We start from the raw sequence: 27,415 nt of genomic DNA on the forward strand, positions 1-27,415 counted from the left end.
CAGAGCGAATGAGCGGCGCGGCGGGAGGCGACGGGTGTGGGTTCAGGGCTGTACCGGTCGTCCGCAGCAGGCAAGCCAGCACACGCCCACCGGCTGCGGCAGCGCTCGCTGCGGATGTCCTCCCGGCGGTCCCCGGAGAGGCAGCCGCTGCCCTTCCTTACTCGTGTTCTCTGAGCCGAACAAAACAGCCTTCCAACAAACCTAAAAGCTCCACCTCTACTCCCCCGTGAACTCTTCTCCTAATTGGCAGCTCGGCTTGGGATGATGCGGGCGGCTGCGGGCTGGCCCTGCAGTGCCAAGCCGCAGCATCCCCGTTCGCCTGGAGAGGGAGAGGGCTGCCCAGGCTGGACCCTACGGTCCTGATCCGCGGCGCGACGGGCACTGTGCGAAACCAGCGGGGACGCCGCCCCTCCTGCGGCTGGAGCGCTTCCAGAGCAGAGGCGCATCGCAGTGCCGCTCGCCCAGGCGTCCTCCCTTCAGCTCCGGCTCCTCCTCCTCCCCTCCAGCCCGGGCTCCTGCAGCGGGCTCCAAGAGGCAGGCGGGCGCGCCTCCCCCTCTTTTTCCTCCCCCTCGTCTCGCTCTCTAGCCGCTAACTTTCCGGAGCCCCGACCCGCGGCGCGGAGCTCCCCTGGCAGTTGCGGGGCCCACAGCCGACCTCGGGCTGAGAGCCGGGCTGTGCACACTATCCTATCCAAGCCCCCGGAGCGCTCCGGAGAGAACAGGACCATGTCCCGGGCTGGGAACCGAGGCAATACTCAGGCGAGATGGCTGGGCATTGGGCTTTTGGGTAAGATAGCCCCAGCTTTGTCTTTTTCTCTCGCCTCTTTCTTAACCCCACCCCATCCTGAAGGAGGCGAAGAGAGGTGCCTTAGACAAGGTAGCACCAAATGATTGGGATGTCGGTCTTCCTGCTGGACCCTTAGCTTTGAGACTATGCTCCCTGGGAACCCTGTGCATTCCCCCACCCCCACCCCCATCCACCCTGGCAATGAGTTTCTTGCTCCCTTTGATGCCTTTTGGAGCCAGGTGTTGGAGCTGCAGCGGGGGAATCCTCCGAGACCCGAGTTAAGGCATGCTGGTGTGTGTGTGTGTGTGTGTGTGTGTGTGTGTGTGTGTGTGTGTGTGTGTGTGTGTGTGTGTGTCTACTGCCTTGAGTGTGGGGGTTCCAGGGAGTTTGCAGGTGTAGTGGTGTCTGCTACTCTTGCCTAGAGCTGTTAACTTGCTTCCCTGGTAGCAAGGAATGCACCAATGAGGGATGAGGGTCTCTCTCCGGACACTTTGCCAGGCTCTCCCACCTTCTTTCTTCCCTGGTGTCCCTGCCGCTCTTTCAAATGCTACAAGGGCTTAGAAGGACCCAGAGGACCATTCAAAAGCCACCTTTTCAGAAGGTCCTTGTGCCTCTTCCTGTAAAAGGTTTCTTTCGGGGAAGACCTCTTTGACCTGATATTGACTCTTCATTTTGGGGACGGCTGGAAGGGAGAGAGAGGAGTCAGGCCCAGAGGACACAAAGGCTATAGATCCTTATGGCTGTCTATTAATATTCACATGATGGTTTTGAGTGTCAAACTCCAAGAGATTAGGCAATGGTATTTATTAGTCCAGACCGGAATGCAATCTTCCACACAGCCTGACTTCCAATGTAAGCTGACTCCATCTCTGGCACCTGTACCTCTTCCTGTTTATGTAAGTCAAGTTTGGTGTTTGACAGCATAACCCACCCAGCCCCCACTGGGTCAGGCACACGGTGGAGGTATTTGTTCTGGAAGCAAGGGACATTGGACTCTTAAGGGAAGCCACTGCCGCTCTTACACTTGGAAATCATGTGCAGATCTGTCCTATGGGTATCTGTCAGGAGTTGAGGGACAGTATTCTCTTTGGTCCCGAGCTCTGCTTTACCCATCTCTCCTTGAGGCCAGCTATCAGACGCTGACGTTTCGTCCCATACCATATAGATGTTGTACAGGTTTCATGGTGACTCTTGAAAGCTCAAGGCTCTACTTTGTGGAATGGGTACAGTGCCATTCTACTGGAGTTCACACTTGGATCATCCCAGGGTTCTGCTGTGGCCACGGGAGGGGTGAGGGGGGTCTCAGAAGCACCGAAACTCCAGTCATCAAACCAGCCGCTGCACGTCATGGGTTGCCTTATCCCCGTGCTTGCTTGGCCAAGGAAGCGCTAGGCCTTGCACTACTGGAATACCCATGGAACCAAGCTTCTGTGGACAACCAAGAGGGCTTTCGGTCCAGGGCTTTGGGTGGGGTGGGGTGAGTGGAGAGTAGGGCAGAGCTATGGTGTGAATAGGGTAGGGTATGAATAGGTATGGATAGGGCAGGATATGAATAGGTATGAATAGGGCAGAGTATGGATAGGCTCCACAGTGAGGAGCGTTCCAAAAGGCGAGGAATGTGTAGCCCAGAGAGGGATGGTAACCTGCCTAAGAGTGCATGCCCAGCTGATGGACAAGTGGGACAGAATCCAGGCCATCTGGTGAGAGGGAAGGCCAGCGGGGCTAGTGTTTAGGGCTTGGGAATGAATGAGGCCCTGGAACACGGCGTGGATGGCTATGGGTGGGTGTGAGCAGTGGTCAGAGCTTTGCTTCCCGGTTGGCGACATGGCGTCCCTGAAGTCCTCTCTCTGCATCAACTCAGTTTCATAGACTGAGACCCCAGTGGTTTTTGTCTTGTTTTGTTTTTGAAAACACAAACAACGTAGCCTCAACCCGAGAAGTGGCTTGCAAGGCCACACAGTGCTGCAACCGAGGTTTCCGTGGGTTCCAGTTTTTTCCTGGGTATGTAACTGATAGTATGTTGCTCTGCCCACCCCTTCCTTGCTCCCTGATTTGCTTAATTGCCATGATCTGTGTTTAATTATCACTTGTGAGGGTGCTGTGTTGCACAACCCTCTCTCTCCTGGTGTGTATTTATTAAGGGCTTGCTTAATGAGCGCACAATTAAGGAGAGGGTGTTGAGTCCCACTCAGAGGAAGAAACCAGAAAGGCTAAACCAGGAGATCCTGGAGAAGAGAGGAGGAAGAGTAGGGGCCAGTCTGCACCTGGAAAAGATGATTAATTCTTGGACCTTCAGAAGGCAGGCTTGTGGGAACAGGCAAGGCTGGGACTCTAAGCCCTTCTGACTGTCTACCTCCTAATGGGATCACCTTGCCCTGTGACTACTCCTTGGAGGGCTCCATGCATTTGGTGGGCAACACCACTCCCCAGTGGCCTCTAAAGAGAGGAACAGACCCACTGTTTGGACTTGTTTGTAAAGCTGGTTTCACTGATCCAGTGCTGTCCCAGAGGCATGCTTCTATCCTGGCAAAGCTCATGGGGGTGGGCAGGAAGCAGGCAGGCAGGTTGCCTAGGGTGAGGGAGCAGAAATCTTTCCTTTGCCATAGGACCCAGGAGCCTTGCCTGGCCCAGCCCTGTTTCTCCAGGCCCCGGAGGCCTCTCTCCCAGGAGGGGTCCTTCTCTCCATGCCCTCGGCCCACTTTCTTCCTCCGAGCTCTAGCTCTGAGCCATCCTTCTTCCTCCCTGGGGCCAGAGAGTCTCAGCCGAGCTTCTGCTCCACATGCCCCGCAAGTCCTTGGAGCTAAACTTAGAGCAGGCACCATTCTGCTCTCCTAGGGCCCCCTGCCCTGCCTGGGTGTGACCGATCCCTGGCTATGGGAAAGATGATGGAATGTTTCCAGCCTGGGATTGACCTTGAAATGGATGGTAGTAGCCGTCGGATTCCGGCTGGCGTGAATATTTAATAGTATAGCCATGTGCAGAATGCTGTGTGTGTGTGTGTGTGTGTGTGTGTGTGTGTGTGTGTGTACATGTGTGTGCAGGTATGTGTGTAGAGGCCAGAAGTTGACCCTGGTTGTTATTCCTCAGGTGAGACAAGGGGTGTCATTTGACCCGGAGCTTCCTCATGAGTAGATGAGACTGACTGACTAGTGAGTCCAAGGCGTACTCCGGTCTCTGGCTTCTCAGTTCTGGAATTACAAAGCCACACCACCATATCCATTTTTTCACAAGGCTTCTGGGAACTGAACTCAACGTTTGCTAGCAAACACTTTCCTTACCGGGTCATCTCGGAAGTCCTAAATACTCTTCAAAAGCTTTGGTACAACTTGTGAATCCTGACCTGTCTGTCTTTCTCCCTGGACAAAGTCCCAGCAGGGTGGCGGGAGCTAGGGACTTCTGATGATGGCTGCTGAGAGTGGCTAAAGGACTTAGGAAAAGTCAGGCTGTGAGGCTGGGGGTGGAACTCCACAGGACTCTGACAGAGGAGACTTCATGGATCCCACAGTGCCAGAGGGAGACCAACTCACAGACAGACCCAACACCCATGCTGGCATTCTAAAGAGGTAACTTTTGGGCAGAGCAAGAAAGTCCTTTACTTAGGGAAATAGCCACATGGAAATAATCCAAGATGTGGTAGAGGGTGAAGGAGTAGTAAATCAATGCGTGAGTAGCCGGGAGACAGTGCTGGCCGACACAGTAGTCTTTAAGAGAAACTAATGGCGCCCTGGTTATATCGAATGCTGGTATGGGGACAGCCCTGTCCCCCTCACCTCTTTGAAACAATATCCTCTCCCCAGGGATGTACTCTCACTGAAGTCCTTCATGTGTTTTATAGAACCTCACGTTTTGGCTTCCCACCAAGCTTGGGAGGTGGGAGAGCATCTAGCTATCCCTGCGCTGCTCTGGGGATGCGCTTGCAGGAGGTGGCACCTCTGACTTTGTCAAGGTCAGTAGGCAGACTGGGACCTGCTGAGCAGTCGGTCCCAGCTTTGGCCAACCTGCTGAAGTAGCCTTGCAGGGGTTTGTTGGTGATCACGGCCCATGTTCCTCCCTCCCGAGCTCATCCTCCCAGACAGCTAGAAGGCCTTCTCCATGCCTGGCCAGGTGGGTTGTGTGTTGCAGAAGCACCCAGGCTCCTCTACTATCTCCCAGGTTTCCACTTGGGCAGGGATGACTGTGAAAACCATTGCTGCCGGTTTGCTTCATCTCCTCCAGGCTCTTGAGGACACGCCAGTGCTCCACCGAGAGTCCTCATCGTGCTAGACAGAGCTAAGTCACCCGCATCAAGCAGAAATGCGTACTGAGCGGTGAGCCAGAACTTAAAGAAATAGCGTTCTTCCTTCTGAACTTTCCGTCAGGCTCTTCTCCGCTTCTGTCTATTTAAAGCCATCAAAGGCACTTCCTCAAGCCAGGCACAGAGACACAGCCTTGTAATCCCAGCACCCCAGGAGGTGGAGTTGGAGGGTGAGAAGTTCAAGGTCACCCTTGCTTGCGTGACAAGTTCTAGTCTGGCCCGTATGATCCTGTCTCAAAAGCAAACAATTGTCATCTCCCCCTGTGATGCGCTTCTGTGCTCTGGAATCACTGATTTGAGCTGGAGTTGGGAATGAGGAATTTGGCCTCTGGAGATGAGTCCCCCTCCCCCATCTTCATCAGGACCTTAGTTCCTGGGTCCAGACGCTAAGCTCAGAGGAATCAACAGGGAGCTTGCTCCCTCCCCCCTTCCTTTTCTGTTTGAGACAGAGTCTCTTACCGCAGCAGAAGCTGGTCTCAAGGCTGCTGCAGCTATCCCGACGACTGATTTCTGGGATTCCAGGTGTGAGCCACCACATCCAGCTTAGAGCTTCTTTGTTTCTTTTCTTTGTAACCGTAGAGGTGTGTCTATGTTTTCCTGTGTGGATGAGGGCATGCAGCAATGTGTACATAGAGATCAGACTTCACCCCGGTCCTTGCCTTCCACGTCCTTTGAGACAGCATCTTTCTGTTGTTTGCCTGCCTCATCCACCAGACTTGTCAGCTCACAAGCTTCCAGGAATCCTCCTGCCTTCGTCACCCATCTCCCCGTGCTAGCACTGGAAGTTACCGATGCCTTATGTTACACACTGGCTTTTACATGGGTGCCGGGAATTTGAACCCGGATCCTCACACTGACGTAGCAATCAGTGTGACTCACTGAGCCAGCTCTGCTGCCCAGAAGAAGCTGCCTTTCTTCTGTGCATCCCTGTCTTCTGCTCCGTATCCTGGTTCTGGGCTTAGGAGGTTGTTGGGAGGCAGGGAAAGCAAAGCTTCAGGCTCCCATCCTCTACGGTTGGCTCTAGGCTGGGCAGTGGACACGTGACTGTTCCTAGACCTCAGGGGTGGGGTAGAGGACAGCAGAGATAAAAAAGAACCAGGAACTCCAGGGAGCACTGACCCCCATCAGAATGGCTCTTGATTGAATGGAAAGCAGATCTATTTCTGAGTGCTGCCCACTTACTTCTTGGGTGTGGTCTTTACATCTTTATTTCTTTGAGGTGTTTATTGGCGATAAGAGGAATAACAGCTTTATGGGTTACAGATGGAACGGTCATAGTCTATTAAATATATCCATGTTATCATACAGTAAGTACTGAGCTCCATAGAGGCCATTTGCTGTGTGACTGAAGGAAAACCATTTACCTCTCTGAGCCTCGACATTATCGTCTATAAAAGGATAAAAAGTGCACCTATTAGGAGTGGGGGGGGTGTGATTGTGTGGGAGCCCTATAGCAAGTCACTCTTAAATTGTGGTCTGCACCCACACTGTTCCCTGGGAGCTACAGGGAGAGGCCAGTTCTGAAGACTCACATAGTTCCAGGGCTGACCCACACTTGCTGAGATCTGTCCCCAGTTGATTCTAATGTCCCTCAGCATGGAAAACCACTGCAATAGTTACACACACACACTCACACACACACACACACACACACACAGAGCGAGACAGACAGAGAGATAGAGACAGAGAGACAGAGAGACAGAGACAGAGAGACAGAGACAGAGACAGAGAGACAGAGACAGAGAGAAAGAGACAGAGACAGAGACAGAGACAGAGAGACAGAGACAGACAGAGACAGACAGAGACAGAGAGACAGAGAGACAGAGTTGCAAATTTGAGGCAATCTAGTAAGAGCCGGAGCCACAGAGGGCAAATGCACCTATTTCAGCATGGGAGGAGGGGTTTCTGTCTTTCTCTTTGACCTTAAGGGAATTGCTGACTTCTCTAGGCTCAGCTCCCTCTCTCGCATGTCTCTCGCATGGTCTACAATCTTAGATATGATGGGGTAGCAGGAAGCTGAAAGGCGCCAGGCACACAGTAAATTCTTCATCAACAGGCACAGTATCTGCCTATAGTCATCACTCTTCTGAGTCCTCGATGCTAGCAGTCCGTGTCCCCCGAGGTCGCGGCCATGGTTCCATTCCAGAGGGCTGGGTAGACCATAGGGCAGGGTTCCTGAGTCATAGAATGCAATTTCTGACCGTGTGTGTGTGTGTGTGTGTGTGTGTGTGTGTGTGTGTGTGTGTAGGGACCAGAAGCAAAGGAGACACAGGAAAGTGAAGGGACCCTTGAGAGCAGCAGCTGGGCCACCAGCACTACTCTTTAGAGAACCTTGTCTGTCACTTAGTAACATGGTCATTACCTCTTTGTGGGCAAAACAAAAAGAAACGGATTTATGATGCAGCACGAGGGAATTAAGTTAGACAACAAAGGACTTTCCTGAGAATTAAGATGGGAGTGAGTGCTCATTTCCCCTACTGGCAAAGAAAGGTATGAGTTCAGTGTGCATCTCCTTCAGTATGGAACGACCTTGAGGCAATGCAGTTTCCCTGAGGAATGTGCAGGAAAGAGGAGGGCTAGATTCTGTAAGAGCGCTTAGGAGGAGGACTTACGGAAGGCAACGCCTCCGGAGGCAGAGGGATGCTCTGTGTAAAGAATGGGGGGTTGGGGGCGGAGGGATGTCCTGTGGAGGGGCGGGGCAGAGGGCTGTCCTGTGGAGGGGGTTGAGGGGACCGTGGGGGGTGTCACTGTGATTTCTGGGATAGGGTGTGGAGAGTGGGTGCAGGGCGATGAGGAGACTGCGTTTCACCGAATCCGGAGAGTACGCTACCCCTAGGTCCCGCATCCTGCAGCGAGCCCTCTCTTGATACAAATGGCCTCTGCAGAGAGCTGCGCTCTGCTCTTTCCTGAGTCCTCGATGCTAGCAGTCTGTTTTTCCCCCGAGGTCGCGGCCACGGTTCCATTCTAGAGGGCCGGGTAGTCATCCTTCTCTCCTCGGGATCCCCTTGGGTAGTCGGAGACGCTGTACTCACTAGTCAGACAAGTCCAGCCCTAAGGTGCCTCTGCCCCTAGCTCCCTGGCAGGGACTGCGGCGATCGCGCCTTTCCGCCAGATGAAGCTCTGGCTCCTACTTGAAACTCTCAAACATCACCAGGGGTGTGCCCCCACCTAGGGAAGTCCCTTGGGTGCAGGTGAAACGGGGAGTTCTAGTACTTCCCTGGCTCCTATCGGTGCTGCCCCCGACCCAGGTGGAGGGGTGGAGTTGGGTGGAGTTGCAAGTTCCTGTGGGGCGGGGGTGGGGTGGGAAGAAAAACAAAACAAAACAAAACAGAAAAACCACAAACCACTAGGCCCTTTCTTTTCTTGGGTTGGGGTGTCCCCTCGTGGTCATTTTGAGTACCACACGGGCCACTAAGGCTCAGAATTCAGTTCTATTCAGGCCAAGTGGATATTGAAATGCACGGTCCAGGCCGTGTAGATTGAGAACCACCTTCCGTCCTGAAGATGTCAAAGGCCTCTTTAGCTGACAAAACTCCTCTTCTTGGCTGAGGGTGCTCTTCCTGAGCTTTATGGGGACTTTATTAAGGGAGGCCTTGTCCTTTGTACAGGTCTCTTCCTGCTCCCCATGTACCTGTCGTTGGAGGTATCTGTGGGAAAGGCCACCACCATCTACGCTATCAACGGCTCAGCGATCCTGCTACCCTGCACCTTCTCCAGCTGTTATGGCTTTGAGAACCTCTACTTCAGGTGGTCCTACAATAACAGCGAAACATCCAGGATTGTAAGTGGGGCGCTCATGTCCTCCCCACTGTCCGGCCCTTGCCCATGGATGCATTCAGGCCCAGACTTCGGTCCCTTCTGAGGGCTAAAGATGATCCCAAGAACCCACCTTTTGTTACTCCTTCTATCGAGTCCAGGCAGGAGGATGATTCTGGTGGTGATGCCAGAATTTGGGGTCTGTTGGAAAGCTTGGCTAGTCTTTGTTGTCTTTTCTTGAGAGAAACCTGCAACTTGGATATCCCAAGCTTAACGATCAGGGGAAAGAAGCCGCGTGTGTGTGTGTGTATTTGCAGAGGCACTGTGCAAAATCAAAAAGGCTTTTAGGAAAACAGCAGCTGGTGGGGTGTGTTCCAAGGGAGTCCTGAAGGAAAGAGTACAGGTTTAGTTTGAAACAGGCGGAATTCAGGTCAGGCAGAGCTGTAGACACCGTCAGACAGAGCAGAGGAAGAGGAAGGCTCTTTCTGGGCACATACATGGTCCTGGGTGGTGCCCACCGAAGGGTGCTATGAAGCTTGACTACTCTGGTCTTTCCCTGCCCCAGCTCATCGACGGGATCGTGAAGAACGATAAGTCTGACCCTAAGGTGAGAGTGAAGGATGATGACCGCATCACCCTAGAGGGCTCCACTAAGGAGAAAATGAATAACATCTCCATCCTCTTGAGTGACCTGGAGTTCAGTGACACGGGCAGATACACCTGCTTCGTGAGGAACCCCAAGGAGAAGGACTTAAACAACTCTGCTACGATCTTCCTCCAAGTGGTTGATAAATGTATGTGGTGGGCACAGGGGTGAGGGTGGTAGGGTAGGAAGAACTTGGGGTGCCTGACAGCGTGGCATTGAAACTACAAAATGAGCCACGCTGACAATTTTCTCTTTACGATTGCAAGAGTTACTGGAGTTGCATCTGGAAGCTAGGAAAATTCAGCTACGGAAAGGCTTGGGGATAGCACTGAGGATCTTTGAGCCTCGATTTCCTAGTACATAAAATGGATGTCTGGCTGCCTTCAGTCAGGGTGGCTGTGAAGGGCAGGGAGGGGGGGTTGGCTGGGAGTCTTCAGCATCATTAGACTCTCTCCGTGTGGATGGACTCTTGCTGGTTTTGTGTACTGGGTTAGCAAGTGTTGGACGACTGTCAGGTCTTGTAGTAAAGGATGCTGTGACTGGGACATAGAGTTTTGGGTTGTTTTTGAGGAGTGTGTAGTTTAGAGTGAGACAAGCAGATGGATAGCCCCAAATGAATAGCAGATGCTTTCTAAAGAGATAGAATGAGGTGTGGCCCTTCCCCACCTGTGGAATTGATTATAGGTGGGCCAGTATTGAAGGTGCTGGATAAGGACATACCAGACTCCATGGACGTGGTGGGTCAGGGAAGTAAAGAGGGATACGTAGGTGAGAAGTGAGGTTGGGCTCCTTGCAACTGGGGATCCTGGAACATGATGCCTTCTGCATGTCCCACCCCAATAACCACATCAAGGGGCCCCTGGAGATGGAACGGCAGGGGTTGAATTTGGGTTATTTCAAGGGCAGAACCATAGGCTATCCAGGCAGTGTTTATTAGAGCCTGAGCCTGGTGTTAGAACTGCAAAGGATGCCACCTCTTTTTTTCTGTTTAGATTCCTGCTCTCTGCTCCTCCATGCCTGCCCTTTGTAGGAGGAAAAGGGAAAGGGACCCAATGCTGGCAGAGTATTTGTGGGTGCCAGGCTCTGAGTTGGCTCAGTGACACCCCCCCCCTTGGCTCCAGAGGGCTCTTGTCCATTTATAGAGTGCTTCAACCATCCATTTACATGGTGGCCCCTGGGGGAGCCAGGAGGGTTCAACCCCCCACCCGCACCCCAGGTAGCTCTTGTCCATTTATAGAGTGCTTCAGCCGCCCGTTTACATGGTGGCCCAGGGTGCTGAGGAACCAGTGTGGTCAGGATGGGAGCTTCGCTAGCTGAGGGGTCAACACAATTAAGGAAAGAGCAATGATGTATGTAGGAGTCAAAGCAACAGGGGGAGGCAGGAGGGTTTATAGAATGGCCAGGGACAACCTTGCTGGGAAGGGTGACAGAGCAGGTTGTCTGGAGGCAATGGGAGAGGAAGCAGGGAGGCTAGCTGAGGAGTGAGCCTATGGCTCAAAGCTGGGAGCTGTGGGTCTCACCCTGATTTATTCCCCAACTTGCGTGTGAGTCTATTGGGAGGGGCGAAAGGAATAGACGCCATAGCCTTTTCGGTCTCGGTTGACCCGGGAAGGTCATGGTCCAGAGGCAGGGCTGCTGGTTTTGCACCTTGTGCCATGGCTTTGCACAGTTCTTCCCTCCCTGTCTTGTCCCTCCCCTAGTGGAAGAAGTGGACAACACAGTGACGCTCATCATCCTGGCTGTGGTAGGCGGGGTCATCGGACTTCTCGTCTGCATCCTGTTGCTGAAGAAGCTCATCACCTTCATCCTGAAGAAGACCAGAGAGAAGAAGTGAGTTAACTCGCCTTCACTCCCATGTGGTGGCCCTCACTCCACATCCATTAACCCCTGCCAGCCTGCAGTGTCCTCTCTGCCTCTTCTTTCTCCAATGTCTTCTGATGCCACCGCTGGCCTTTGATATCCCTACAGCCCTTGCACCATCTCCTAGCTGTCTCCCAACCTCTCTCTCCCTGATCTTCCTCATCAGGCTGTCCCCCCCTTCCCCATCCCATTAACTTCTTTTCCCATTTGTACCACCTGCCCTAAAACCTACCATCAGATTTGGGAGGCCTATTTGTTTTCACTTCTATTTCACGTATAGAAACTCTAGACTCTTTTAGGGAGAGGAGAAATCCTGAGAATTCAGTTGGGAGAGGCAGAAACAATGTCTGACAGTCAAGCATGGCGGTTCGTGCTTGCAATCCCAGTGGTCGAGAGTCACGCTTAGAAGGACTCCCTTGAGTTGAAGGCCAGCCTCGTCTACACTGTGAGGCCCTGTTTCAAAAGCCAAGTCTAAATGAAACTAAACTAAAACCCGAAAGGGTGACATGACTTCCTCAGAAGTCCTATGATAAATTTGGTTATAACTGCAGGCGTAGGGATGTAACTGAGTGACAGAGCACTCGCCTAGCGTGTGTGAGGCCCTGGGTTCCGTCTATTTCCTCACTAGAAGGAGGAGGAAGGTGGGCAGGTAAAGAGCGTATGAGCCCGGGCCCAGAATTTTCTGGGACAGTGTCAGGCTGTCTTTAAAAGCAACGGGTGCAGAATCTTAGAAGGCCAGAGCAAGAGAAAGGTATCAGAAGGGAAAAGACTTTAGAAAGTCATGTTCTAGGCAAGACAGGTGACGAGGCGGGCTGTCTCTGGAACAGAACAGAACAGAAAAGGCCAGGGAGAGGGTACAGGGAACCATGCACCCACTCCTTCATCTCTCTTGTTCCTCTCACCCTCCACCCCCTCCAGGAAGGAGTGTCTCGTGAGTTCCTCTGGGAATGACAACACAGAGAACGGGCTGCCTGGCTCCAAGGCAGAAGAGAAGCCACCCACAAAAGTGTGAGGCCCTGCTCGGGGCCAAGCAGGGCAGGGAGCCTCACTTGCTGATGGTGATATTGATGCCGAGTCCTGTCTGAGATGTGTGCTGCTTGGCCCAAACTGTTCTTTCTGAGCACGAAGGATGTGGTCCTGCCCAGCTGCCATTCCCTCCCCAGCCGGGGCTTCCTGGGGACAAGGGTTGACTGGGGGAGGAAGCCCACAGGAGATTGGAGACAGGGAAGGGAGGGGCTGGAGTGGTGTGGAAGGTTTGGTTCCAGCTCCTGGATACATGGGGTCTCCTAGACTTTCACCTCTGTGAAGCCTTGCTTTTTCCTCAGTTTTCCTTCTGATCTTTCACCAGGAAATCGAGGTGATCAGCGAGGGCTGCTCCCAAAGCTGGGGTTTGGACATGGGAAGAGGGTGACCCCTTCAGAAGCTGGAAATGCACTAGGACTCTGGGATTGAGTCTTCCGGGGGTGGGGTGGGGCCAGTCGTGAGAGGCAAGCTGGGCTTTGAAGAATATCAGGCTTCTGGAAGTTCCTTTAGAGGGGACTTCTCTCCCCTCCACCCTGCCCACACTGTCCTGGCTCCCTGACCAGCCTCCCGCTCTGAATTTATAGACCCTCCAGCTAGGGCTGGCTGCCCTGGCCTTCAAGTGTCCCAGCCTACCTAGCTCTTTGCTCTCTGGGCTGCAGCTGCTGGGGAGGCTTGTGGGGAGGGGCAGCCGCCATCCTTCCTGCAGCTCCAGGGTGCTATATGCATCTTTTCTGGCTTTGCTCTTTGAGTTTCAGAGGTGGGAGAGCAAGGCCTCGACCTCCCAGCCTTTGGAATGTCTACCCCAGCCCTACAAGACTGACAGCCCTTGTACTTGGCACGGCAGGACCATGCCACCCTGACACTTCCAGAGCTCAGTTTTCCACACGTCCTCCCTTCTCTTGAAACGGCTGGCATTGCCACGTTACCTGAGCGATGGTTTCCTAGGACTTCCCATCCCATACCTTTGCTCCTCCTGTGTCCCTCCAGCATGCCTGGCCTTCCCCTGCTCCCAGGACTGCCCACCCCAGCTCTGGGTCTACATTTGCCTCAGGGACCCTTGTTTCCGGATGAGAAGGGGCAACTCCTCGTTCAGCCCGAGGCTTTCTCTTCTCTTTACTTCTTGCAGAGCCGGTTTGCACACCCCTTGAGTGTGGGGCTAGATTGTGCCTTAGTTCCCTGAGTCCCGATTCTGAGGCCCTTTCCTTCGGCTCACACTCCCTGGTTAATTGCACAGTGTGGTGTGACACTGGTGGGGCTCCCCAGCTCCCTAACCCAAGGTCAGAGAGGAGACCATGAAGTTGGCGTTGTGTAAACAACGGCTCCGTGGCTGGTGGCAGCCTTGGTGACACCCAAGGGGCACCCTCTTTCTCGTCGCTGACATAGAGATAGGATGGCATTTGATGTGGGGCCTTCAGATGGATTTGATCGTGCGGGTTCCTGTGACGTATGAGATGTGATAATAAGGGTACCCAAACTCCCTCTTTCTCATCAGATTTCTGATATCCTCCATTTGTCAGAAAATGGAGACTACTTCTCTTTTCAGAGGTTGTAAGGACTGCTAAAGGCTTTGCCCAGGAGTAGCTGAAGGCTCCCCAAAGTAGAAGTTGGGGGAGACTAAAGAACTAAAGATCTGTAGGTACCTGTGGCTATGACTAGTGTCTGTTGCCCAAGCCGAGGGGCTCTTGGGGTTGCCTCCTCTCCTCCCATTCTTCCTTACCCAGAACCGACTGTGAGCTGGGCAAAAATTGCCCATCTCCTGCTTTTTATATATTTATTTGAGCATAGTCTCATGTAGCCCAGGCAGGCCTCCAACTCCCTGTGTAGCCAAAACTGGCCTTGAACTCCCGATCTCCTGTCTCCGTTGCCATAGTGCTGGGATGGCAGGTGTGAGCGCACACCCTGCTTAGAGTAACCTGGCTCTGAGGACAAACACGGCACCAGAGCCTCTGGCTATTCAGGAAACTTCCAGCTGCCTTCATGCAAAACTGCTTTCTTCCCCAACACTGGAAGAGGCGAGGTACTGTGGGTTCTTCTTGCTTTCCTGAGAGGAAGCCAACAGCATACAGCAGGAGAGAGGGAGGGACTCCCCCTTCCCATCTTCCTGTTCACTGTCAGCTTAGAGGCAGCCCTTGCAGCTTCTCCCATCTCCCCAAAGGGTGAAATGATACCTACCTCACAGGACTGCAGTGAGGCTTGGTGATGTTCTCTTTTCTTTTTCTTTTTTTTCTTTGTTTGTTTTTCGCCTGTCTTGGAAATGCATTGGGAAACAAGGTTAATAACTGGAGAGAACGTTCCACGTCTACTCCTGTCCTCATCTCTGGATGCGTACATGCAACATGCATACGCCTCAGCCCTCTTCTTCCTTTTGCAACCATAGGCATTGTGACTCAGACGCTTAAAGCATCTTTGTCCGTGGTACTTGTGTTTTGATGGAGGTGCCTGAGGTGACGGGGGCAGTGTTTTTATATTGTCGTCGCCCCAATGCCTGCGACAATACTGGTGTTCAATGCACAGGGGTTAAGAGCACAAGTCTCAGCCCTCTTAACAAAGTGCTAGCGACATGCCTGAGCAGACATTGCCATGCATTGCAGTGGGATGTATATTCGCAAAGCCATTTCTCTAGGCAGACCCTCTTGCAGGCGAGTCTTCACTAGCAATCTCAGGGTGTTCCCTGTGCCAGTGGGCAACAGAACCTCTTCTACAGGTGACTTTGGAAAACCTGGACCCATGCAGTTGTGTGGCATTGACGTCCGTGAGACCAAAGACAAAGCACAAGTCCCTTATCCTTGACCTCCATATAAACTTCTGCATTCGAGGGCCCAGATCCCTCAGTGTAGAAACTGAGCAGAAGGCCACTGGAATCAACCTGCAGTGCCAGAGGGCCCAGGAGAATGACAGACAGGGGGCAGAACTCCACACGTCTGACCGACCAGTTTCTGTGGAGCTAGGGAGGCAAGAGCGTCCTCCAGCTGGTGGGAGGTGAGGGTGCCCTTGTGCGGAGTGCTGGTGGTGTGTGGGATCTCGTAGGGTGCGCCTAGTCAGTCTGCAGGTGCAGAGCTGTGACTGAGGAGGGTGGGCTGTGCATGCAAGGGGGTGATGTGGGATGCAGGGGCTGGGGGTGGGGCTGTGCATCTTCAGTAACCTGAACTGGAGAATGAAGGAGGGTAAGAGACAGAGACGAACAGCTGTGCTCCTGGATTCAACTGGGTGATTCCACGTCAGGATGACAGACAACTGCCCTTGGGGGGGGGTTGGAGGAAGGATGCCCAATGGAGGGACTTGTGGGGGAATCCTCTAGCTTGCTGCATTTTATTTTGTCCCAGGTTGGAGTCCTTGCTCGCCCATCTCCCACTGGATGTGCAGTGCTTTTGACTATCTTATGCATGGTTTATTCCTCTGGCTTGGATAACAGTACCCATAGTCAGTCTTCCTATCTAACTTTATAGGTCAAACAATACAGTGATGGGCTGTGGGAGCCTCAGGTCCACAGTGTCCCCAGGAGGCACCGACAGGCACACGCCCAGCACTTGTGTTTAAGCACAGGTTGAATGCAATTAGGTTGTCTTGCCTCTACTACACATTTTGCATTGTAGGATTGGATTTGGCTTCGCTTTGGATGAAATAAAAAAAATTATTTTGTAATAATCTGGGATGCGGGCCTTTTGTTTTGGGGTTGCCTGGGAGTTGAACTCCAGCTTCATCTCCTGCCCTCCAGCTGGCAAGTTTAGCACTTGTGTTGAAAACGTTACCTGCTCAGGTGAGCTAGTGCATATCAAATGTGGTGGGGGTTCTAACGTAGCCAAAGACATTCGTGTTGTTTTAATTCTTTGGAAACTTGGCCCTTATGCTACGTGTGCTGATGACCCTAGAAACTCTGGGGCCACTGGAAAGCACCCATATGAAGAATACAAATGCTAAACTTGGGGGTGGAGAACCTGAAGAAGGGATGTTGCTAACACATGGATCTTAGAAGCATAGGACCCAAGTTAGAACCCCAGAATATTCATCAACGAAAAAGGTGTGGTGGAGTACTCTAATAATCTCTGCACTGAGGAATCAGAGACAGGAGGATTCCCAGGACTCACTGGCCAGCCAGTCTTGCCTACCTGGCAATCAATGAGAGACCCTGCTTAGGAAAAAAAACCCACAAACCAACCAACCAACCAACCAACCAACCAACCAACCAACCAACCAGAAGCTGGATCAACACTTGATTCTTTTCTTTGGTCTCCACATGTGTACACACACACACACACACACACACACACACACACACACACACACACACACACACGTATGTACACACAGAGAAGATTAACCATCATGAGAGCACTTGTCTAGTATGTGCAAGGGCAGATTCAATCCTCACCCCCACCTAAAAGTTAGACCATCATAATCATTGTTATGGCTTAAATATAAAATATCGCCTTAAATTCATATGCCAAGTGCAGTGTTCAGAGCTGGGCTCTTGTGAAGTGTCTGGATTGCGAGGGTCTGATTTCCTCAGTGTATCAATCCTTTAATGGGTTTGATGGAATTATTGGGAGGAAACCAGAAGGTGGGTCCTAGGGGAGGCAGACCACTGGGGATGTGTCCTTGAAGGGCATACTTTTTCTCTTCCCTCTCTTCCTGGTCATAAGGTGAGCAGCTTGACCACCATGCCATGCTGCCATGATGTTTCTTCCTTTCCAAGGGGCTAAGAGGAAGAGAGCAGTTAACCATGGATTGACGTCCCCGACGTTCTGAGTCCTCCTTTAGTTATACAATCAACCTTCAGGGAAATGTCCCTGATGAGCCATCGGAGCTCTCTGTGCCCCAGGTCCTTGGCTGCAAAGAGGGAGGAGTTATGTCTGTTTCATGAGGGTCCTGTGAGATCATGTATAAGGGCATGCGTATGAAGCATTTCAAAAACTTCAAACTATTGCCATATAAATAACGAATTTCAGAGCCAGGCGATAGCTCTGTTACTGTCCCTGAGGAGCCTGAAGATAAGGTCCCATTGAGGCCAAGCCAGCCAGGAGGGAGGCAAGCAATAGCGAGGCAGTGGCTGACCTTGCACCTCTTGCCCCTGGTTGGGGGGGCTGCCAGCTGTCTGAGGCAGAGCTGGGGGAGGAATGATCCATGTTAAGTAACACATTGGCTGATGCAGTTATGAGAGTTGTCCAAAACCAAACTCATGGTCTTAACCTCATTCTGAGGTGTCCACCCCGGTGTTCCCCGCTCACCCATTCATCTAGGATAAAATATCCAACTCTATCATGACATGGCATTTTTCCCTCATTCCTTAGACACCCCTCCCCCCCTTAACAAATCCCCTCAGCTCTATATAAAAAATCCATATGGCTTTAGCTTTCTTTGGCTTTACTAATCCTACAGTAATGGCTCAGGAAACAGCTTTTCCACATTCTCCCTTGTTCCTAGGAATGCCCAAATCTTGCTGTTCTAGTTGTGGACAACAGAGACAAACTCCTCCTGGTCCCATGACATCTCCAGAGACAGCGCCTCTTAATCCTCTCCAATCTGAACTTGTTTCAGATATGATGACTCATGTAAACCTTATGGGATTCTTATGAAATAAATATCTATAGGATATTTATATCTATCCATCTATCTATGTATCTATCTATGTATCTATCTATGTATCTATCTATGTATCTATCTATGTATCTATCTATGTATCTATCTATGTATCTATGTATCTATGTATCTATCTATCTATCTATCTATCTATCTATCTATCTATCTATGTATCTATCTATGTATCTATCTATGTATCTATCTATCTATCTATCTATCTATCTATCTATCTATCTATCTATCTATGTATCTATCTATCTATCTATCTATCTATCTATCTATGTATCTATCTATGTATCTATGTATCTATCTATGTATCTATGTATCTATCTATGTATCTATGTATCTATGTATGTATGTATGTATGTATGTATGTATGTATGTATGTATCTATCTATCTATCTATCTATCTATCTACCTATCTATCCATCCATTAGATATCTATCCCTACGTTGCAGATGAGGGAAGTGAGGGAGTCAAGGCACAGAAGGCTGAGCTGGCTTCTCAGGTTGGTTTTCTCACCTTCAGGCGTGCTTTTACAGGTAGTCGAGGACTGGAGGTGATCTTTTATAGATCTGTGGAGCTCTCTTTCCACTGAATTGTTTCTGCTTTGGCTTCCATGATGTTCTCGCTCTATCTCCGTAGCAGTTTAAATGAGAGTGGCTTCCATAGGCTCCTATGTTTGAACACTTGGTCTCTGGCTGATGGAGCTGTTTGGGCAGGGTTAGGAAGTGTGGCCTCATTAGAGGCGGTGTGTCACTCGAATGGGCTTTGAAGTTTCCAAAGCCCAAGCCATTCCCAGTCATCTGGTTTTTGGATCCAGCTACTGCTCCAGTGATATGCCTGCCTGCCTACTGCCATGCTCCCTCCATGATGGCCTCAGACTCACCCTTAGAAACTGTAAGCCCCCATTAAATGCCTTTTTTCTATAAATTGCCTTAGTCATGGTATTTTGTCACAGCAATGGAAAAGTAATTAAGACAGCGGTTCTTTTATTCAATTATAAAGCTCCCTTCCTCTGTTTCCCTGCTCTCAAACTCCACTGACTTGGGTTGACTCATCTCTTGTGTGTTAAAGATGTTGGAGGTGTTTTCCCCCAGAGTTTCCATAGCTTCAGCGGGTGAAGTAGACCCATTCCTTCCCATCACTCTATTCTTGTTGGAAGAAAGCCATGAAAGTGTGTATTTTTATAAAAAACTCATTCTGAGATATTTTTAGACATTTTAGTTTGTTATCGTCCAAAGCAAGAGATAACATAATTGTCTTTAGACTGGTAAGGAGATGTGATATATTGTCTTGTGTTCCTATAACAAAACACCAGACGCTAAATGCTATATAAAGAAAAGAGTTTATTTAGCTCACAGTTCTGCAGGTTGAAGAGCATGACACTAGTAGTGAGTTATAGCCAGGGCCTCCTGACAGATGGCATTACACTGGTCTGAAAGTAGGTGCTGAAGAGACCCACACTGTGTAAGGAGATGCTTCTGGGGAGCAGCTAGAACAACCCACTCTTGAGGCACTCCCAAGCAATAGCATTAATCTATTCATGAGGATGGAGCCTTCATGGCCTAATTACCTCCCATGAGGCCCAACAGAAGTTCTTTTACATCCCAACACTACAACAACAGGGACAAAGTTTCCAGAACACGGACCTCTGGGTGATGGGGCAGAGGGGCAAGTCAGCACTGGGTAAACACACTGTCACAGATGCCTACACTCACTACCCCTCAATGATTAACAGTTCCAGGGACCAACAAGGGAAGATCTCAGAAACATAAAGCTAAGAGAAGGAATTCAGACTTTAAAAGGGTTTCTGCTTTATCGGCTGTGACCACAGTCTCTCTCTGGTGAGGGATGGGGATTGCTAGGGAGGCTCTGTGTGTGTGTAGGGAATGTATGGGAAATCACTTTACCCTCTGCTCAATTTATCAGTGAATCTAAAACTTGCCTAAAAACTAAAGTCTTACAAAGGTGCTGTATCAGTCACTTACTCATTGGTGGGACCATACACCCAACAAAAGCAACTGAAGAAAGGAAGGGCATCTTGGCTTACAGTTCTAGGGGACACAGTCGACTGGGTCAGGGAAGGCATGGAGGCAGGAGCTGGCCACACTGCATCCACAGTCAGCCGCAGAGTGTGATGATGCTTCTGTCCAGCTTTCCTTTCTCCTTTCTTTTAGTCCTGGACCCCAACCCATGGAATGATGCGCTTCCCTCCTCCGGGGACCTAATGCAGATAACCAGTCAGAGACAGCCCCAGAGACTTGTTCTCATGGTCTCGTGGCTGACAATGAAGGTTAAGCATCATCTGTTACACAGCTCCATCTCTCTAACCTCAACAGGGACAGATGGATGATGTGGTAGTGATTGCCATGGGCCATGGGTAGGGGAAGGATTGTCATTGACTTTCCAAGGGGGTGAAGCCACTGTGGTGGCTGGTGTGCAGCCTGGACATGTTTGTCAACACTGGCAGAAGTGTGCACTAAAATGGTGAATACCATTGTGTGCAGATTACTTTTGAATGTCTATCAGGGAGCCAATGACATCATTCTTTGGCTCATACCTTTCCAGTCTAGCTGAGCGCCATAGCTCGGGCCCCAGTGCTGCTATTTTCTTTTTCTGATGCTATCCTGCTGACTCATTCTTTCTTAGCCTCGTTATTCTTCTTCCAAATATCAGCCTCCCCTGATACATATGGCTTCTCTCATTAACATGACCTTCTACAGAAGTGCAACCAGATGATGCTAGTCTGAGATCTTTTGGGTCATTAAGGAATTAGAGATTAAGGGGATTAAGGTACCTTGGCACCCTCTGCTTCTTTCTCTGCTATGTGTTTCTACCCTTACATGCTGCCTTACCATAGGACCAAAGCAAACAACTGATCATATACTGGGATTTTCAAAATTGTGAGCCCAAACCTTCTTTTCTCTTGGTAAGTTATCTCAGGCATTGTAACATAGTGACAGAAAACTTACTAATACAGTTATTGTATCTGTAATAGTACCTTCTACCCACATTCTCATTATTTTTATTAAAAAATTAAAAGTGTGTGTGTGTGTGTGTATGTGTGTGCGTGTGCGCATACACGCGCATGTGTCGCATGTACACATACAATTGTATTTATGTGTGGAAGTCAGAGGACAATTTGTGAGAGTCAGTTCTCTCCTTCTACCATATGGGTCCCATTTAGTGTTAAAATAAAAAAAACACTCAAGGTTGGATATTTTATAAAAGAAAGAGGTACAGTTTACTTCTGATTAGTCAACAGCAAAATGCCAGTGCTTGATCCAGGGACAACTGGTTTCCTCACAAAGTGTCAAGAATCAGGAAGTGGAGCAGCTATGTGCAAAGGGAGAGGTCACATGATGAGATTCGAAGACTGGACTTGTTCCTTCATACAAACTCCTTCCTGCGGGGGATTAATTGGGATCCAATGGGGACTACATTCTCAAAGGTGGAGGGTTCCATGTCCACCTCATGGACCTGCCTCAGTGACCTAACTTCCTTCTCCTAGACTCCACGTCCTAGGCATCCCAGGACCTCCCCAAAGCACCACGGGACCAGGACCCAAGTCTGCAACACAGGAACATGTGGGGGACTGTTTCTGTAAAATTATAAAAAATATTGTCTTTTACCCTGCACTAGGTCCAGCACTGCAGTGCCCCAAGACATCTGGTAGATATCTTCATCTCAGTCAGCAAAGCCTCTCACCCGCTCTGCTCCATCCCACATCACACTGCCAATGGATTCTCCCTGAGCCTGGCAACAATCTCTCCACCCATCTAGTTCCCAAGGCAGGTTGCCACCATGCCAGACATACACATCCCAATTCCATGGTGGCCCAGTGTCTCCAGCCACCACACACTCTCTTGAACTTAAATCGCCACACGAAAGAACACACAACACAGTAACCTCTGATCCAATTGATAATATATAACTTGCTCATCTAGACACACAAAGCCCTGTACACATCCATTCCTTAAGAATATTCATAACAACCTGTAAACGTGTGGAGAGGAATCTTAACATCCGCCGCCATGTTCTCCTGGTCCTCTCTCTCTCTCTCCCTCTCTCTCTCTCTGTCTCTCCAGTGTTCTCCTCTTTCTTTCTTTCTTTTTTTTTTTTTAAGATTTGTTTATTTATTATATATAAGTACACTGTAGGTGTCCTCAGACACACCAGAAGAGGGCATCTGATCTCATTACAGATGGTTGTGAGCCACCATGTGGTTGCTGGGGTTTGAACTCAGGACCTCTGGAAGAGCAGTCAGTGCTCTTAACCGCTGAGCCATCTCTCCAGCCCGTTCTCCTCTTTCTAAAACTTTTTTCCCGCCCATCCTTCCTTCTTGTCCAATGACAGGCTTCGTTCTATCTTGTACCTGCCTTCACCTGTATGACATCATCCTACAGGGGACATTCTAGATTAATTATACACCCTTCCTTCCAAGCTGACCCTCCCCTTATCAGCTGGTGAATTTAATATTTATTACGGTTATTGATAATTTTTCTAACTGCTTTTTTAACTTAACAACAGACCCTCTCTTTCTTCTATGTTTTTCCTCCTTGTTTTGAGATTGCTAGATTTTTTTTTTTTAAATCTATTCCTTCCTTTATTGTTTTGGAGTTAAAAGACCTTATTTCCATTCTTCAGATAGTTAACCTTTGGCCACTTAGAGTAGAGTGCACACCTTTTATGGGTCATAACTTGAGTCAATATTTAACCTATTTGAATAGCTTAAGAACGTTAGACTAGTCTGACCCCAGCTGTCCCTTCTGACTTACCTTCTGTTGTTATCCTACAGTTCAGCTGGGCTTTTGGGAATCGACTCATGACCTCACCTCCATTTCCTAGGGAGCTGGCCTCTTGGTGCAGACCCAGAATCCCCTAGTTCTTTCCCATCATCCCTTTCAACCTTTTTTCCTAGCCCAACTCTGTACCTTTGTGTCAATGACTGTTCCACAGAAACACGTTGTACTCTGGTGACCTCAGTGACCACACTACGCTGGGACTCAGATCAGTGCCCTGATCACAGAAGTATCACAGAAGAGTCAGAGGTGATGGGTGATTCCAAGGAAGCAGTGTCCTCCAGACACAGCAGGACCGATGCATATGTGAATTCACAGAGACTGTGGCAACACATACAAGATCTGCACATCATCGGGCTAGATGGAGTCCCAGGAAGTAGACAGGGGTCCCACTCCTAACCAAGGAGCTATTTGCAATTGATATTCATTGGCAAAGAGGACATCAGGTTTTTACAATGGAGTGTCACTGGGTATATAAACCTTAATCTAGGGCAGGCCTCATGCCCAGGAATAGTTGACCAACACAAAACAACCTCCACTGTTTTCTAGGGGTTACCTTTTTATTTTTGTTTTGACATTTTTGTTTTTTTGTTTTTTGTTTTTTTTGCTTATTTTGATTTGTGTGTGGAGAGAAAGACAGAGACAGAGACAGACAGACAGACAGACAGACACACACACACACACACACAGAGAGAGAGAGAGAGAGAGAGAGAGAGAGAAAAGTTGGGACAGGGTGTCTAGAGAGGTCAGGGGATCTGGAAGAAGGTTGAGGAAAGAAGAACATAATCAATTATATTGTATGAAACACTTTTTCAGTAATAACTGTGGTGGTTTGAATGAAAATGTTCCCCGTAAGCTCATAGGGAGGTGTGGCCTTATGTAGGAAGTGTGTCACTGGGGGTGGGTGTTTTGGTTTTAGATGCTCAAGCCAGGCCCACCATGTCTCTCTTGCTGCTGCCTGCTGATTCATATGTAGAACTCTCAGCTCCTTCTCCATCACCATGTCTACCTGTGTCCCACCATGCTTCCCACTGTGATGATAATGAATGTAGCCTCTGAACTGTAAACTAACCCTAGTTAAATATTTTTCTTCATAAGGGCTGCCACGGTCGTGGTCTTTCTTCATAGCAATAGAAACCCTGAGACAATTGTTCTTGGAAAGTATATTTCCATGTGATAGACACTATTCCGATTGTACTAATTCATTTAACATTCACATGTCTCTACAAGACATTCTTTATTTACTTAATAGTCTTAGCTTCGTGCTGTGGATATAGACAAGGAAAACATTAAAACAGGTTAAGAACCTGACCTGAGGGGGCTGGGATTTAGCTCAGTGGTAGAGCGCTTACCTCAGGAGGCAAAGGCCCTGGGTCGGTCCCCAGCTCAAAAAAAAAAAGAAACCAAAAAAAAAAAAAAAAAAAAAAAAAGAACCTGACCTGAGGTTAGACCAGTAACATGAGCATTCTGATTTCAGAGCTTACACTATTAGCTATCACACTCTTGGGCCACCGATACAGTCACTTACAACTTTGAAAGTGCCAGAGATCGAACCTGGGACTCATGCATGCTAAGCAAGTGCTCTGACAGGTAACTTTATCTCCAGCTTGCCTTTCTCCAACTTTTTGTTTTCAGACAGAGCCTCACTATGCTTCAGTCTGGCCTCAGCAAACTTACTCTGTAGCCCAGGCTAGCCTTGAACCCTCTCTTCTTTCTCTTCAATGTCCTGAGCAGCTAGGATTACAGGCATGGCTTTTCTGAAGTGTAGTCATGCACATGACATGACCGTCTTAGCCATTTGTCAGGTGTCTCACACAGCAGTGCTAGGCACATTCGTGCTGTGCTATCACCTCACGGCCATCCATGCACAGAACGGATTTGTCTTATAAAACTAAAACTCTGAGTCAATCGAGGTAGTGCATGCCTTTAATCCCAGCACTTGGGAGGCACAGGCAGGCAGATCTCTGAGTTTGAGGACAGCCTGGTTTACAGAGTGAGTTCTAGGACAGCCAAAATACACAGGGAAACTGTGTCTTGAAAAACCACAGATGCTACCACTCCCCCATCCTGCTCCACCACTTCTACTCCCACCTCGATCCACCATCATCTCCACCACTTCTACCACTAACACCATCGCTGCCACCACACCTCTACCATGACCACCATCACTCCCCTGCCAACTCCACCCTTTTACCCCTACCACCTCCATCACCATCACCACCACCTCCACCATCACCACTACCACCACCACCATCACTACCACCACCTTCACCACCACCGCCAACAACAAACTAAAACTCCGTGTTAAGGCAGTAACTTCATTGCTCACTCCATCCAGCTTCTGGAAGCCCAGTAGTTTGATTATATCTCACACAAGCAGAATGAAATCAGATGCTTCTTTCACTTAACATAATGTCCTTGGTTCATCTGTGTTGTCTTTATCCCATGGCTGATATCAGGCAGGGATATCAGGGATGGGTGGACAATGGGACAGGCCTGTGTGAGAATCACACTAAACCTCTCTGGCTTCCCCAGACTCATTCACTGTTTTCCTCACTTAGCAGTCGGTCAGATTTCCAGGTCTCTGTTCACTTCTTGGTACACGAAGTAATTGCCTCCTTAGGATCGACTCATCCCAAGGTATTGTGTAGCTATTTCCTTCAAATAGAAATATTCACACACACACACACACACACACACACACACACACACACACACACACACACACACACACTTCAGCACATAACTTTATCTCCAGCACATACAGATACACACACATGTATAATCTATATCTATATCTTTATCTATATCTATATCTATATCTATATCTATATCTATGTCTATATCTATATCTATATCTATAGTGGTGATATGGAGATATAGACATAGACAGACAGAGACATATAGACATAGAGGAATTGAGAACAAATGAGATAAGGATGCTATCATTCTCAATAACTACTTACTTGGAAGAAAAGAGAAGGAGAGGGGTTATGAGGTGGTGGTGGTGCCTTGCTGTATCTTACAGATGGTAGGGTGCAAGGAAAAGATGATCCAATTTAGGTTTATGCTAAATAGCCCTTCCTGGAATCCCCAAATTTGAAATTCACGGGAAGCATCAGACAGTCGGGGTGTGGGTGGGGGAGCGAAATTGAAGTGATGGAAGAAGCTACCTTGTAGGTCCGATCTTTAGCTCAGAGGAGGAGACTGCTTACTGTTCAACATTCGGACGAGGACCTTCATAGTGGCCTAGTGTGGGAAGCTATGGTGATCAGAGACGATGATACGTCTGAGCTGTTTGGGGTGAATGAGATCAGTCTGAGCGCTGTGGAGGCAGGGAAACTGAGTAATACAATACCCATCCTCCTCTAGGCAGTGGCTGAGTTATCTGAGATTAGTCTTTGATGGACTGGTTCTTATTAGCCACTAGAGACACATGGGGTTAGTGTTAGTGGAGATCTCTATAAATATCACAGTCTGGAAGGCACCAAATGGAAGGCAGGCATCACCAAGGACTTGGTACAGAGGACATGGTATTTGACTCTAGTTCACAGAGCCAGAGAAAAGTTAAATCAGCAGGAATCTTAGGACTGCGGGCTTCAGCCACTTTGCTGAGCTCCACAGTGGAATTCTATCTCTCTACAATGCAGAAGAGATGTGGACAGATCTGAACAATTCAAACACATATAAGTTGAATTTATAAGGCAAAGTCACCCAGAGAATAGGAGCAAAAGGGGGAAAACAGACAATGGAGCTGCCCAGCTTACTTGAAAGAAAAATGTGATAATGTTTTTTCAGCCTGGGAAGGGGGATGGGAATGACAGAAAGTTAAATACTACCCAGGGGAGCCTCTGGGTATGGGGGTGTGGCAGACGTTACACATTGAGCAAAACTTCACCAAAGGTGTGTGTGTGTGTGTGTGTGTGTGTGTGTGTGGTATCAACTGAGCCTGGAGAGATGGCTCAACAGGTAAGCGTACTGGCTGTTCTTCTAGAGGCCTGTATTCAACCCCAGCACCCACATGGCAGCTCACAACCTCTTTAGCACCACTCCCAAGGCAGCCAATGCCATCTTCTGGCTTCTTTGGGTATGATGTAGGTATGTGGTGCAGACATGCATGCAGACAAAACATTTATAAAATTTAATTAATTAATTAATTAAAAATGAATTTTCATGGGAGGTAGCTAGTAGAAGAACACTATGTATAAAAGTATTAATCTTGTCCTAGGGATTTACACTTACTCCCCTGGTCACACTGTGTTTGTTTCTCCACTGCAAGAAAGTATACCGGGGTGAAGTTTTGTTCAGTCTGTTCAGGAACCAAATGTGGTTGGTGGAGAAGTAGCATCGAGGACCTGGCAGTGTGGGGAGCCAGCACCAGTGATAGAGAGAACATGGCCTTGTGTACCCTGGCTCTGGGCTGGGCCAAGCAGTGTAAGCCAGCCATGCTCAGCTCACTGGATGCAGGTGGATGAAAAGTAGCCCAACCGCAGGGCTTCAGGGTGAGGAGATGGAACTACGTGGAGAAAGCTATGGTCAATTATTGTGGTGGTTTGAATAAGAATGGCTCCCCATAGGCTTATGTATTGAATGGGTAGTCATCAGGGAAGGGTTAGGAGGTGTGGCCCTATTGGAGCAGGTGTGGACTTGTTGGACTGGGGTCAGTC

At 49.4% G+C, this 27,415-nt stretch overlaps 1 protein-coding gene across 1 annotated transcript; it reads left to right on the plus strand.

Annotated features, from left to right (window-relative positions):
• Nucleotides 1-254: 254 nt before the first annotated feature.
• Scn4b (sodium voltage-gated channel beta subunit 4) lies at nucleotides 255-12,595 on the plus strand. Its single transcript, XM_032910583.1, has 5 exons — nucleotides 255-787; nucleotides 8,690-8,862; nucleotides 9,403-9,631; nucleotides 11,184-11,313; nucleotides 12,262-12,595. The coding sequence occupies exons 1-5, from the start codon at nucleotides 727-729 to the stop codon at nucleotides 12,353-12,355; spliced, it is 687 nt and encodes a 228-aa protein (XP_032766474.1). The 5' UTR covers nucleotides 255-726; the 3' UTR covers nucleotides 12,356-12,595.
• Nucleotides 12,596-27,415: the final 14,820 nt, after the last annotated feature.

This window comes from Rattus rattus, chromosome 8, assembly GCF_011064425.1.
Source record: "Rattus rattus isolate New Zealand chromosome 8, Rrattus_CSIRO_v1, whole genome shotgun sequence".
NCBI classification, from domain to species: Eukaryota; Metazoa; Chordata; class Mammalia; order Rodentia; family Muridae; genus Rattus; species Rattus rattus.